This window comes from Planococcus citri, chromosome 4 (assembly GCF_950023065.1).
Source record: "Planococcus citri chromosome 4, ihPlaCitr1.1, whole genome shotgun sequence".
NCBI classification, from domain to species: Eukaryota; Metazoa; Arthropoda; class Insecta; order Hemiptera; family Pseudococcidae; genus Planococcus; species Planococcus citri.
Genome location: NC_088680.1, coordinates 17,781,372 through 17,797,406, shown reverse-complemented (window position 1 = coordinate 17,797,406; position 16,035 = coordinate 17,781,372). Strand labels below are relative to the sequence as shown.

At 34.6% G+C, this 16,035-nt stretch overlaps 2 protein-coding genes across 3 annotated transcripts in view; both read right to left on the bottom strand.

Annotated features, from left to right (window-relative positions):
* Positions 1–16,035, bottom strand: part of LOC135842440 (uncharacterized) — a 51,590-nt gene that overhangs the window by 7,740 nt on the left and 27,815 nt on the right. The window contains exon 2 of one of the 2 annotated variants that reach the window (XM_065359905.1): positions 6,039–7,931. The exons of the other annotated variant lie outside the window; for it this stretch is intronic. Within the exon in view, the coding sequence (XP_065215977.1) occupies positions 6,062–7,921 (1,860 nt within the window). The 5' untranslated portion in view covers positions 7,922–7,931 and the 3' untranslated portion in view covers positions 6,039–6,061. Of the gene's footprint in view, positions 1–6,038; positions 7,932–16,035 lie in introns of those variants that run through there. 2 annotated transcript variants of the gene reach the window in all.
* LOC135842441 (uncharacterized) lies at positions 7,945–14,784 on the bottom strand. Its single transcript, XM_065359907.1, has 2 exons — positions 14,497–14,784; positions 7,945–12,587 (listed from the first exon to the last, which is right to left on the bottom strand). Exon 2 carries the CDS (start codon positions 12,575–12,577, stop codon positions 10,769–10,771), a length of 1,809 nt encoding a protein of 602 aa, XP_065215979.1. The 5' UTR covers positions 12,578–12,587; positions 14,497–14,784; the 3' UTR covers positions 7,945–10,768.

Here is a 16,035-nt window from a genome sequence, read left to right as displayed (position 1 = left end):
AGCTAGTCCTTTTTTCAGCAACTTTTCTTTGAATTCTTGGACAGCGCTTGCATCGTAAGAACAATAAAATTGTATTATTTCAGTGAATTTTTCAAACTCTTGATCACAGATTAGAACCTGATGCAAATATAACATGAAACCGAATGAATGTTTTACTAATTTTTTCAGCGCCAAATGGTCCTCGAAGTCCGGCAAACATGAGTTCACTAAATGGTTGAACGATTCGGGACTACACTGGCAAAAATACGGGCTATCAGCTATCTTGAAAATCAGTTTTTTTCTCTTATTTGGAGAGAAGTGATCGATTAGTATATTGCACAAAAATTCTAGAACGTAGGGCCGGTAGGTGTTCTGAAGACAATAATAAATGAATGAGTTCAACCAGTATTCGAGGTAAATGAGGCAGTCTCTTAGTTGATCAGGAGCAGTATCCCAAACCTCAGTCAATGAAGACATCCATGCATCGGTATGTATACTACGAAACGTTAGTTCAACGATAATCGAAGCAAACTCGTACACTTTGACTTGATTTTTATAACGTCTCCAAATGCAAAGTACATATTGCAGGGAATTGGAGCACATGAGAGAGACAAATATTCCCGTACCGTTAATCGCAAACAAACGTCGTCGCTGATTGCGAGTCATTTTAGATATTATTTTCCCAAAAAATGTGCAAATGCAAGTGGTGTAATATCGGCTATATTTGCGTTTCTCTTCGGCGCGATCAACTAGACTAATCAAATAATCGGCAACTGCTACCTGATCATCGTCACCTAAAAGGCTCCAAAAGTATTCGTTGATGAACCGATCACGAATACTGAAAGTCTCTGCTATGGTGCGGGATCCTGACACTTCATACCGTTCATTTCTAAATCTAAGGTAGCAAATCCAATAGTGAAACACCCAACCGTTGGAAGAATCCAAATCTACGTAAAATTCTGCCGGCAGCGAATCCAACGAAAACTTATTCATTTCGTCCTCCATGCAATAGACACTCATAATGATAAATTTGTGCACATTTGTCAAACTGTCTACTTGTAACATGTTTTTGGCGGTTTTTAGACAGTCGATTTCACCATTCGTCGACCAAACTAACCAGCTAGGATCGATGCTAGGAATATCGTAATGATACTTGGAAAATTTCTTGGGAAATTCCATGTAATATAAAATATCTTCTGCCCATCGTTTAATAATTCGGCCAACTTCGCGTAGGTCATTTTGGAGTTCCTCTTTAATGCGACTAGGAATATTTAAATCCTTCATCAGAGGTTCAGTACGCTCCTGATGAGAACTATCTTGCTCATTATCAAGCTGGAACTTGTCCAAACCACTGCTCCATATTCCTCGAGCTACTTCATACGATGCTATTTCTCTCAAGTTTGGTACATTGTAAAGATAAAGAAAAGGTTCATTGCTGCCATCGACAATGCAATTTCCTTCGTGTGTTTGATTAGTGGACATCTTGAGTGATCTGTAATTTAAAATAAAATTATTGTTGCGGTTTTAAGAAGCCTACATCAGTTGGAGGAAAACTTAAAATTTAGTCGCTTTTCACTAATTTTGATTCGCAGAATAATGAGATAATATTCACAATCTCATCTTATAATAGAGATCGCAGAAAAAAAAACGTCTAAATTTAAAAACGCCATCTTATGGGGATATGAGAAAAGGGAGATTGAATATTTTAAATAAAGGAAATTCCCCTCAAGATGTAGGTTTCCAGAACGAAAAAATCGTCTCTCATAGAACTGGGATTTTTTAAAAAAATTTTTGTAATTTCAGAAAAAAAAGGATACTTTAAACGAGGGAGTGGCCTCGAAAGGTCAGAAACTTTCCACGGAAGTTTCTCGATGGTATTCATCTCGCATAAAAGTACCACTCTGAATCCGGAAAGCTCTCGGTCTCGGTGCAAATTCAGTATCCACATTTTTGAAATTTGATTTCGAAAATTTGGCGATTTCTAAATTTTTATCTTTGAGTTGAAATGAGATGCTTATTACATCTCTTTTTCTCTTTCTAATTCCAAAATGAAATTTCAAAAATTTTTTGACATTTTCACACACAAATTTTTTATTTTATCCAAAACCAAAATTTTTCCCAATTCGGAAAGGTAAACTTTTTTGTCACAAATTTCAATTTTTCACCAATTTTCAAATTTTGACCAATTTTGTTCGTAATTAAAAATTTCCAAAAAATTTTGTTGTTTCTTGTGAAAAACAACGTGTTTATTTGGCAGTTCAGGAATTTTGAAGCCCAAAAATACGTCTATTAAATTATTTCGATGAAAATACGAACAAAAAATGGGTGGAAGGGAATTGCGAACTTATTTTTTCGTAATTAATAATTTTTTCTGGCCACTATAGCTTTAATATTAGATCAAAAGAAATTCTAAGAAATGACCTGTGTGGTAGGAAAGTAAAAAAAGTAGGACCGCTGTATCCATTTTTGTAGCCTATCAAATGATTTAAAACTTTGAAAAAAAAATCAATCAGTGCATGGATAAATAATTCTACGAGTAGGTAATTAAATTAATAAAATTTGGTCTAATTTTGCATAAAATGTGTTCGAAGTGTAAAATCATATAGAATTTCATCAAATCCTTTTTCATATGTCCATTACTTAAGGCTTCTTCACTTGTCATTAAATTTTTGACATTTTTAAAATAGAATGAATATCTCAAAAATAAAGTAGGTATCAAGTGAACGATACTCAATTTTCGATCATTTCTGCGATCTGTGTTTCGTAATATTTTCAAAAATAATCTCACCAACACGCCAATTCAATTAGATATATGATTCTATAATATGTACTTACAATTGGGAACCTCTTGAGGTGTCACACTACAATTTGAACGGGACCGCAATTTTTAGAAATGGCCTAGTCTAAAACCCCCAAAACCAAATTTTCAGCTGCCCAAAATCATTTTTCGAGAATTTTTGAAAATTCAAATTGACTGTTTTTGGCGATGCTTTTTTAAAAAAAGTACGTACTTGATCAATAAAAATAGTTAAAATAAGACCCAAAACTAATATTAATTACCCAAATCCAAATTTCACAATTTCCAGCTATTCTGGAGCCTCCAGCGCGATTTTTCAATTTCTCCAGAATTTTGAATTTGCTTTAGAAAGCGTGAATATGCAGTTGGGCAGCTAAAAATCGAGTTGTGTATTACACACTCGACCTGTTTAACGAGTTTATCCACATTTGAGCCGATTTTGAGAGTGACACCTCAAAAGTGGATTTTTGACCAGCTTTTTTAAAAATTAAAAAATCCAAAAAATCAAAAGATAACCGTTTGTGAGGAAATTTTTGAAATTCGCGCGAATCGCTGTATTTCTTCAAGAACTAACCCCCGGAGCGCAAATTCTACCATTTCCAGCCGTTTTGGAGCGAGAGTGACACCTCAAAAAACCACTCTTTGAGGTGTCACTTTCAGAATCGGCTCAAATGTGGATAGAGTAAGTGGTAGTAAAATGGACCACCTAAGCCTTTTTTGAGATTACTCTTCACCAAATTGACCATTTTTGGTCATCGAGGGCTTAAATGATAAGATACATGTGTCTAGTTTAATAATATTTAATAAAACTACCTCACAATTTATATACAGGTGGAGCAAATTTCATGTTAGCGAAGGTATCAAAAAAGGGGGTCTGACTTTGTGGGGTAGTAAAATGGACCACAGCAAAAAACACCTTAAAAAACGCATGAAAACACTTAAATGGTAGAACAATAGAGCACCTTAGCTTTTTTTATTTTTGTGATTACTTTTCACCAAATTGACCATTTTTGGTCATCGAGGGCTTAAATGATAGGTAAATATGCCTAGTTTAAGAAGATTGAATCAAATTACTTCGCAATTGCCTAAATCAAATCAAAAAATAGGAATTATTGTTGTGGTCCATTTTACTACCTCACAAAGTATGACAGATACAAATACATTACAGATGAATTTCATTATGAAAGCTCGAGCCAAAAAAATATGTCCAATAGATGAAAATAACGCTGAAAGTATGTACTACTTAACTCAAGTTATCGTTCAGCAAGAAATAAATTACAAAAAATACAATCTGCATTCCAATCAAAATGTTTAATTTTTTACCGAAAATGAGAAATTCACACATTTCAATCAAACTGCCTCATCACTTCGAAAGTCGGAAATAATGAGTGATGGTCACCTAAAATGAAGTATCAGGTACAAATAACACCAGTTTCTGTCATTTCTCACCAGGTTGCGCTAGTGGATATCACTGAAACTACTGGTGGTCCATTTTACTACCATGGTCCATTTTACTTCCACTTACTCTAAACTCGTTAAACAGGTCGAGTGTAATACACAACTCGATTTTTAGCTGCCCAACTTCATATTCACGCCTTCTGGAGCAAATTCAAAATTCTGGAGAAATTGAAAAATCACGCTGGAGGCTCCAGAATGGCTGGAAATGGCGAAATTTGGATTTGGGTAATTAATATCAGTTTTGGGACTTATTTTAACTATTTTTATTGATCAAGTACGTACTTTTTTTAAAAAAGCATCGCCAAAAACAGTCAATTTGAATTTTCAAAAATTCTCGAAAAATGAACTTAGGCTGCTGAAAATTTGGTTTTGGGGGTTTTAGACTAGGTTCTTTCCAAAAATCGTGGTCTCGTTCAAATCGGAGTGTGACACCTCAAGAGGTTTCCTTGTTAGCAGTAAAAATACGTAGGTAGGTATTACAATACAATCATAATTTTACTCACCATGAACAGCATGAATCTCGAAGTCAAATAAATCGTCAGTCAAGTCTTTCAAAAGAAATGCACAAAAAATAAAGTGAACCGCGAATTTACGATATTAGTAAGCTAACGTACGACTCAAACAAATGCAAACACGTGTTAATGTACCACCAGACAGGTGTTTGTTAGAAATGCATCAAAAGTTGCTATAGCTACGCTACCTTTGCACACACACCTTCATATTATCATTTATCAATGATCGATGATGACTTCTGAGCATTCATCCGGAACATATAAAACACACTTCTTCCTTCATTCAACCATCATTGTGTTGAAATAACAATTACTGGGAAAGGATTACAAAGGGTCTGTCTGTCTGTCTGTAGTGGTAGGTATTATTACTCTTGTTTTTTTCAGTTGCATGTGGATATTTGAATAGGTATATTGAAATTATTGTTCATGTTCATCAAAATAAACATAGATTCCAAAAAAAAAAAAAGGTAACAACACTAATTGGTTTTGTATGATTGGCTGAAAAGCCACCCCAACAGAAGATACCATGGCTTAGTATAGAACAGAAAACCATCAGTACATTATATTTGAGTAGACGAACATGAATAGTAGCAATAATTTTCTACCACTTTTTGAACAGTAGATTAAAAATTTTCAAAAAAGTTCGGTCAAGCGAACATCTACTCGGCAAATACGAGTATTTATTCAATTTTTTTTTTTTAATCATAAGAGTAAAGGTAGAAAATTTGACTCACATCAAAAATGTTCTAGTTACCTACTAAATTTTTAAAAACTCTTGCTGTCGCTTTGCTCAATTAGGCCTTAAATTTACTATCCGTTTCTAAATTTAAAATTTCTGAACAGTATTTACCTAAATCCAGAAAAATCAATTTCCAACAAGTTTTTGCCCTCACTTTGCTCTGGATAGTTCACTTTTTTTCTAAAATTGTTTCTAAAAACTTTTCACTGAAATCTAAACAGTTGTAAGTCCAAAAAAAATCAATTTTGCGCATCAAAAAAAACTTTTTTCCTCTTGGATTAGAAAATTTCAAGAATTTCTGCTCTCGTTTTGTTCGGACCAATTTTCTAAAATTGAAATGTTTAAAAAGTTGTCATTCGAATTTGAAATATTAGGTAAATCCAAAAAAATAAATCCATAAAATAAAATTTTTTAAATCATTTTATTCATCTTTTTACAATTCAATTTCTATTTCTTCACATTATACATACGTATTACATAATTAAATTTATATTTTTTATCAAATATAATATCATTTTTCAATCACAGCTCACATAACTTAATTTCTACTCACTGGGTTAAAACCTAGTTTACATTTCATTTAGGTATAAATTTTTTTTTTTTTAATCCGACACACCACCGTTTAAGCTTCAATTTGAACTCGTGGTCAATATTCACAAAGGCATGTTTCGACTTATAGTTGCGAAATGCACTGTAAAAGTCACGTTTCTCACCTCTTAGTTCATTGTTGTCCTCGAACACCATTTCGAAAATTTGCACTAGATCATCAAAACCATGCTGGAGATCGAGGTAATATTGCGGTTCGGCCACTTCGCTGTGGGCCTGTTGTGTAAATAAGTCTTCAGCTAAAGCAGATAAGATGGTTTTCTTCACATGCGATGTGCCTGTCAAGTCATAATCGCAAGCTTCGTCGAGATGTTTACAAAACTCGTTCCACAAATTGAAATTTGTAACGAGGCGAATTGTGGCAATATTACAGTTCGGTTCTACTCGCGTCAGGTACAGTCGTTTGTATTCACGAGCAGCGTTATCATCATTCAAAAAGTACGATTTCAATTCGTCGTCTAACTTTTCTGGATATTGATAGCAATGTGTAAGTTCTAAATGTTTAAAAAATCTGATAGAGTCGATAATTGATTTGATTACAGTTAAATGGTCATCACAGTCCGGCGAAGTACTACCATCAAACATATTATTCAACAAAGATTTATCGTACAGGTTTCTTCTCTCATTCATTAATCCACCTATTAGCGAGCGGCTGAAGACATAGTTTTCACGAATAAATCTGTAAATGAACTCTATCGACATATTGGCAATAAAATAATTTCTCTGATGATCAGAAGCAGTCTGCCAAATCTCGACCAACGTACATGTTGCAATTTCGCTAAATATCAGTTCGCAAAACATCTTGATGAATCGTTCTGCGGACGTCTTGTCTTTCAAGTGTTTCCATATCCAAACAGCAAATCGTGGTGAATTCAAATGCGTAATAAAGTTGAGAACATTTTGTTCGGTCATTTCAGAAAGCAAACGCTGTTGCTGATACCACGACATTTCCGAAACGATTTGGTCAAGTAACATGTACTCGGAAGGAAGTTCTCGACGAATCCAAGCGCTAACAACTCTCACTTGATCATCATCGTTTAAACGATGCCAGAAAAAAACATTACTGAATCTATAATAATCATAATGATCCTCGGGATAATACAGCTCGTAACCAAAAAAGGTATTACGTTTCCGTGACTTTTTGAGATCTGCCAAAATGGGATTTTCAAACCGCTTTTTACGCGGTTTATTTTTAAGGTAACGAATCCAATAGAAACAAGAACGGTGAGTGGTAAACTCTACTTTGTCGATGAATTCAGAAGGCAGCAAGTCCAAAGAAAACTTCTCGATCTCGTCGTCGAAACAATATTCGCACATGATGAGGAATTTCTGCAGATCGCTCAAATTGCCCATCTCTATGATTTTCCTCGCGCTATGTTCATAATCGATTCGGCCATTCGCTCTCCAAACGCACCATCTTGGATCAACGCCACGAATTTCGTGACGATTCCTCAGGCATTCGTAGTTAAATACTATCTGAAGAAGATGCACCACCCAATCTCTAATCTGTTTACGAACACTTTTCAAGGAATTTTCCAGCTTTTCTACAACACTACGAGGAAGTTTCAGATAGTTTACCATCCGTTTTGTCTGATGTTGCTGGTATCCCTGTTCGTCGCAGTGCTCGAGAAGATCGTGTAACCAGATAACATTCGGTTCTTCCTTTTTGATAGGGTGATACGTTGTCAGATTGCTGTGCCATATTGATCGAGCTATTTCATCTGCCGCTAGTTCTTGCAAACTTAATGGTGCGTCGTTGATGTATACAAAGCGGTCTTCGTGATTCTCGACGATGGGGTCATTGGCCTCGTGTATTCTGCGATTGGCCATCTTGATTGATCTGTAATATGAAAATATTTTCGTTATAGGAAATGTTTAAGAAATCAATATGGAACAATTCAATTTTTCAAATAAAAATTATAAAACATGAATAAATTTACGAATTTGGTCCAAGTTCAGGTTGATGATGTAATTGGGAGAATTTAATGATAATTTGCGAGGAAAAAAATTTACCAAAATTACCATTTTTTTAGGTGAAAAAACACGTTTTAAAATGGTTTTTCGGCTAAAGAACAGCGGCCACCTCTCAAAAAATTCTGAGAAAATTACGGACGTTAGAAAAGTACTTGGAAAAATATTTTAAAAAGATGTTTGGCTTTCCCCCCCCCAGATTTTGGTTCCCCCATCACATTGATTTAAAGTTTTCAAATTAACTTATTGGATTTCGAGGTCATTTTTGGGTTAAAAAAAATTGAAAAAAAATCAAGGTCGAAACTGTCTGCAACGTGCTAATTTTTATTTTTAAAAACCTATCAAAATACCCTTTTTTTTGGCAAAAATATGCGAAATATGTGAAAATGTATGTAACAAAAATTATTTTCCAGCACAAACATCTTACCATGAAGGTTTTGAACTACGAGGACCAACTTCTTTTTATGGATTTCAAAATCCTCGCTCAAATTGAAAAAATAACTTACCTACTTAGTTACTAAGGAGTAGAACAGCGAGAAACTTTTTTTTTTCGCAAGAAACACGTTTTTCAGATAGACTGGTCAAGAGGGGGTCGAAGGTGAGAGATGCGGGGTGGAATGTTGGGTCAAAAATTCTTTTTAGAGGTACCCAACGATGAACCATCATAATTTCCCAAATCTAGGTACAGATATGTACATTTAACTATCTTACCCAGACCCCTTTCAATTTATTCTTGACACCATTTTTGAAAACTCATAAATAATTACTTAATTCAAGCTCAAAACTCTTCAAACTGCTTAGAAAAAAATCATGCAAATGCAGGAGTATTTTGAATCTTTCTTAAAGCTTTGATTTATTTTGCTTTTTGGATGTTTTGGCAAAAAAGCACACATTTCTCGACACTTTCGAGAAATTAAATTACGACCATTTGAATATTTTAGCGAAAAACTATTTTCCGAGAATTTTGACGAAAAAACATTAGGCCTACAACTTTTATTCAACTTGACAAAAATTGACACTATCTGACAATTTTGACATAAAATGGAATTTTTAGATAGGTACCTACTTAATTTTGGCAAGAACAGGTTTTCTTCGGGCAATCTTGGCAAGAACAGAATTGTTTGACAATTTAGACAAAACATGGCTTTTTTTTTAGCAAGTTTAATAAAAGTGGACACTTTTTGACAATTTTGACAAAAATTGACGCCTTTTCACATTTTTCTCCAAAAATTGTTTTGGATTGTACAAATTTGAAAAAAAATCTTGTAAGAAAGTTTTGCAAAAAAACAGGATGACTTTTATTTGACAATTTTGGAATAAAAAGAGCACTTTTTAAACGGATAAGGCAAAAATTGATAATTTTTGGATGAAACAATTATGTAGGTACTTACAACTTTTTAGAATTATCGTGCCCCAAAAAAAAGAACTGGCAATCAACAAAAGGCAATGATTATTCGCATATACTTGGTTTATTTTATTGTCAAAATTCTTGCTGACTTTACCAGAAAGTTGAAATTCTATAAAATTGAAAAATTGACTGAGGCTCCACCTTGAGGTAATTTCACATTAATTAGTCTACAGGGTGTCTGGTAAGTGGATGTCAAAACTTCAGATTTGGATATAACCGGGTACTACTTGAAAAAAACGTTTAAAAAAATTGCGAAAAACGTATTTTTAACCTTGGGAATGGGTGGTAGTACTTTGGAAAATAAACAAATTTTGTCATTATGAATTTTTGCTCAACTTTGAAATTGAAAGGGCTAGAAACATTTTAAAAGAAAAAATTGAGAAAAACATGTTTTTGACCTTGGGAATGGGATACTAAAATATTCCTCCTGTTTCAGTAATGATATTTTTTGATGTTTCAAAATGCAAAATAGGTACCTAATTGAGAAGCAAAACGTTTCAAAATAAGCGATTTGCAAATTTTCAACTGCTCAAAAGTGGTTTTGCATTAGGGCTTTTTTCGCGAAGGAGGACGCGGAAGTATTCCAACGAAAGAAAAAAATGTGAGCCAGGCTCTTATTCATCACGCACCTACTACAAAAAAATCATTCTGAAGCGTTGAAAAAATTATTTACTTAATCTTTTTTCAGTAACAAATTGAACAAATGCACATGAAAAAGCAAAAAGATTAGAATTATTGACAAATTATTAAAAACGTTATGAATTATACTGTAGCAAATCAACGTCTCAAATATTATCCATAAGCAAAAATAACTTACCTACCTAATCAATCTTAAAAAATTGAAATTGAAAAAAAAAAGAGAATACCAGAAATGCCATCAATGTTAATTTACGTGTATTTCTTGACTACCTTTTGAGTTCTTTTAAATATTTTCAATGTAAAATAATTTTCTAGAAAAAAAATTGTAGGTGTGGGACTGTGGGTTTTTAAGACGCTCTGTCGCTTATAAGCAGAGTGCAGGCCTGCAGAATTCTCGATATCGTTCTTCGACCACCTGTTGCTATTTTAACTTATTTTCCGCCGTTTTTGGCGGAGTTACTGACTGGAATCCGCTGACATTTTCAGTTATAGCGGACAGCGGATATCTTGGCGAATTTCGTTCTTTCTTTTTTTTTTCTCGCTCTTTTATACACAAATATTGTTCGACTTTGAAAGTATGAATTTTATTTTATACCATAAAAATTACATTTTCCGTTTTTTAGAGTAGATATTCAGGCTGCTCTTTTTTCCATTCTGCGTCAATCAGTCAAATATGGCGGGAAATCTAGCGGACGCGGAAATCGTGCAATGGCTCTGGTACCACAAAGTATTACCTTCGAAATCATGATCTTGACACAGCAAAAGTAGCTGAACGAACGTTTCACTTTTTTCAATTCATCGTATACACATACCATTTCAACAACTTTCCCGTAATCATCTAAACGCTCATAATGGGCTTCAAAATAGTTAGGAAATTGGTTCCTAAAGGCGGCCGCCATCTTTGATAAGAATTTTTTCTTCACTTCCAATCCTGAGATAAGATCGTTTTCAAAAGTTCCGTCGATAAATTCACTGAATTTGTACCATTTATTGAAGTTGGTAATTAGACCAATGTCACAAGAATGTGCTGTTAATTCTTTTTTCAGGAACTCTTCTTTGAATACTTGGACAGCACTTGCATCATAAGAACAATAAAATTTTATTTTTCCAATGAATTTTTCGTACTCTTGATCACGGATTAACAAACGATATAAATATTCCTTGAAATGGTGAGACTGCATTACAAATTCTTTCAGCGCCAATTGGTCCTCGAAGTGCGGCAAAAATGAGTTCACTAAATAGTTGAACGATTCGGGACCACATTCGTGAAAACGGGGGCTTTCAGCTACCTTGAAAATCAGTCGTTTTCTACCATTTGAAGAGAAATTATGAAGTAATTTGCTCACAAATTCTAGAAGGTTGGGGCTGCGAAGACAAAAATCAATGTATGAGCAAACCCGGGATTGGCGGCGAATCAGGTATTTTCTATGGGAAGTAGAAGCAGAATCCCAAATCTTAGCCAATGAAGACATCAATGCGGGATTATGTTTACTACGAAACAAAAGTTCACCGATAATCGTAGAAAACTCTGTCACCGTGACGTGATTTTTAGAATGTCTCCAAATTCGAAGTACTTGTCGTGGAGAATTGGAACACACGAGGGAAAAATATATTCCCATATTAGCCTCAAACAAATGTAGTCGCTGATTGGAAGTCATTTTGGAAATTATTTGCCCAAAAAGTACGCGAGTGCAAGTGGCGTAATATCGGCCATATTTCTGTTTCTCTTCGCTTTGGTAAGCTAGACGAATCAAATCATTGGCAACTGCTACCTGATCATCGTCATCTAAAAGGCTCCAAAAGTACTCGTAGATGAACCGATCACGAATATTGAAATTCTCTGCTATGGTGCGGTATTCTAGCTCTTCACACGGTTCGTTTCTAAGGTAACGAATCCAATAGAAAAACACCCAGCCATTGGAAGAATCCACATCTGCGTAAAATTCTGCCTGCAGCGAATCCAACGAAAAATTTTTCATTTCGTCCTCCATGCAATAGACGCTCATAATGATAAATTTATGCACATTTGTCAAGCAGTCGACTTGCAGCATGTTTTTAGCAGTTTTTCTGCAGTCGATTTCACCATTAGTCGACCAAACCAACCAGTTTGGATCAATGCTAGGAATATCATAATGATACTTGGAAAATTTCTTGGGAAATTCCATGTAAAATAAAATATCTTCTGCCCAATGTTCAATACTTCGGCTAACTTCCCGTAGGTCATTTCGGACCATATCTTTAATGCATCTAGGAATATTCAAATCCTCTATCAGTTGTACAGAACGCTCCTGATGATAACCATCTTGCTCATTGTCATGCTGGAACTTGTCCAAACCACTGCACCATATTCCTCGAGCTACTTCATGTGATGCTAATTCTTTTAGGTTTGGTACACTGTAAAGATAAACATAAGGATCGTCGCTGCCATCGACAATGCGGTCTCCTTCATGTGTCTGATTATTGGACATCTTGAGTGATCTGTAATTAAAAATAAAATGATTGTTCGTAGCTTTCAGAAACCTAGAGTTGGGAGAAAACTAGAAATGTAGTCGTTTTTCACTGATTTCAATCCACAGAATAATTACATGGTCATTCCACGTTAATTGGACCAAGAAGTGGTAGGTGGGTTCGGATCTCAGCCCTCTAGCCCTTTATTAAAGGCTGCTATGGGGTGTCAAAGTTTTCAGTGAACCTAAAATATCATCCATTTCAGCGGTGAATTACTCGATAACCGCGATACCTACCAAAATGGAATATTTTCACATAGTTAGGGGTTTTGAAAGGCTTTTTGGTGATATCATAAAAATTCGAAAAGATTCAAAAAATGAACGAATTTTTATTTTTTTGTTGTGAGTGTAATTGTCATCAACTTTTTCATGAAACACGTCAGAAAGTGGTCGAAATATGACAACTGAATAAATTTAAACTTTTTTTGATGCTTGAAATTGAAAATTGAATTTTTTCGAATTTTGATTTTTTTGTGAGGAGTTTATTTCATCGAGTGAAAGGGGTTTTTCAACTTTTTCAACAAATATGTAAAAATAGGGGTCAAATGGGTCAACTTCACCTATCAAAACTTTGTTTCCTGTTTTAAATAAAAAAATCGCATTTTTTCGCAAACTTTCAATTAAAATCAACTTTGCAACATGGTACAATCCCAATTTTTTAATATGTTGTTCAGCGTGAAAAGTTGCCCGTAATATACTTTTTCCAGAATTTTTGTGAGTCGGAACGATATGAAAACTACGTTTTGAAACATTTTGAGCTAACTTTTTGTACGAAAAAAAGTGGCAACACTGATTTTTATGATATCACTAAAAAGTCTTTCAAAACCCCTAACTATTGGAAAAAGTTCTATTTTGGTAGGTATCACAGTTATCGAGTAATCCACTGCTGACATGGATAATATTCAAGTTCACTGAAAATTTTGACACCCCTTGGCTGCCTTTAAAAATGGGCTAGAGGGCTGCGATTTGCGCCATTGGTCATCCCTTCGGAAGGTCTTTCCACGGGAAAAATTTCGGAAAAATTTCAAAAAAATCGCTGAACCCCCTACCACTTCTTGGTCCAATTGACGTGGATGACCCTACATTTATTCACTAGCTAATCTTAAAATAGGGATCGTAGAAAAAAATTCCAGAAGATTTAGATGAAATTTCATAAAGAGACTTTTGGACGAACCTTAATATCATGTAGAAAAAATTTTAGTCCATATGGTGCCTTTGGAAGAATGCTTTCTCCCCTCCACCTAATTCAGAGACGTAGAATTTTTTGCAAAAAATATCAATTTTTTACCACTTTTTTTCTGAATTTTGAAATTTTAAAATGAAATTTTGTGAAATCGAAAACTAGACGATATTTATTTGATCGCACGTTTGTGCTACCTCATTACAGTTTTATTGCACTAAGGTAATGTAAAAATTATACCGAGTTTAGTCGAAGTTGTGAAAAGTTGGGTTTAAATTTTTCCTTTGTAAGTCTTGAAAAAAATTTATAAGAAAACTGGCAAAATTTTCTCGAAAATTTTCATTAAGTTGATCTGTTAAGTGTTATTTCCGTCTGAATCTAAATTTTTTGAAAAGAATGAAACAAAAAGAGCTAGGTAACTTTGAGTCGGAGCTGAAAAAAAATATCGTCTTGTAAATTCATCCAAATTGACTGCTTATGTAGACGAGTTTTTTAAAGTCCAGTTCATACTACCTACTTAAGTAATTTAGATAAATCTATTTTTAGAAGTCAAAATTTTGCATAAAATTAGATACAATTTGATATTATGTACGTAGGTAAGATAATATGATTCTATATGCTTACTAGTTAGTTAGCAATAAAAATGCATACAGCTACCTATACAGAGGTACCTATTTAATACAATCACAAATTTACTCACCAAGAACAGTATGAATTTCGAAATCGAATAAATCGTCAGTCAAATCTTCCAAAAAAATAGTGAACCACGAAATTAGAAAGCTAGCAGGACACTCAAATAAACGCGAGCACCACAATGTACCACTAGACAGGTCTTCATTCCTCTTCGTTAAAAATGCATCAAAAGGCTACACTAGGTACTATTGCAAACACACTATCATCTTAACAAGGATCGACGACGACGTCGTCGTGTTCTAAGCATTCACACGGAATATAATTGAAACACATTTCTCATACCAACCACATCGTGTTCAAATAAAGAATTACTGAAACTGAAACAAAGGATCAGAAACTAGTTCTTGTATTCAAAGTCCATCCCTTAAGTTAGTTTGTATGGACTGCTGGTTCTTATCAATATAACGTTGGTTAATTATATGGGAAAATCCTGTAGGTACCTCAGCCAAATTTCCAAAGTCCATTCATCGAAATGCGGTGTTTGTTGACTGATAACCTGGTTATGGAAGTTATTGTACTGTAAAAATTTGGACCCTCTTGGTCAATTTGGAGGGGCTGCAGGCTTTCCTAAAAGGTAAAAAACACATGAAATAACCCATAAATCCTCATTTCTGGCCCTGGAGAGAGGTTAAATGGGGTTGGAGTTGGAAAGTTGCAACTTGTAGACTCTTCAGAAACATCCTCATCATAAGGCTCATATTGTACTGTAAAAATTTGGACTCTCTAGGTCAATTTAAAAGGGGCTACATGTTTTTTTTTAAAACACTCAAAAAACTTGTAAAATAAATAGGTAGGTAACCCGAAAATCCACCATTTTGACCCTGGAGAGAGGTCAAGGTCAAAATGAAGTTGGAAGGTTAAAACTTTACAAAAGTACTCAAATGGTACACTCCCGTTCCGTTGTATGCTTGAAATTTGGGCACCCAAGGTCACTTTTAGGGGAGGAGGGGTCAGTTTTTTACACCTTGAATGGAGTGAGGATGACCTAGGAAGCTAAAATTTCAATACGTTGATCACAGTGGGGGTACTGACCAATGGTATGATTTTGAACCCTTTTCATCCATTTAGGTCCATACTATACTCCTATAAAAAAATGACCTTCCTCCAATTTTCAATTTTGACCCTCGCCACTCCAAGGATCAACTCTAGTTTCTAAAAGAACTTCATTGCCCAATTTTGATCTCATTTCATCCGTTAGAACAATTTCCAGATTAAAAAAGTGAAAATCGAGTTTATAATGACGCAGACACGCATACCAAAAACCATCCAGTTAGCTCAACTCATCGAGAAGTATCAAAACTTTTGACTTTGACCCCCCCCCACTCCACTCTTTTTTCCAAAGTCAGTCCATACTGCAAACACGGCAATAGCTATCATTATCATTAGTAATCAAACATTTTTTTTACTAAAAATGATTGTTTTTCAGTGTAGATTTTTTTTTCAAATCACAGTCACCTAAGGTCATGAATGGTCACAAATGGTCACAGAAGATCATGACCGTCGCGAAAAATGCGATCACAATCGCCAGGTCATGTGTCATGTAACG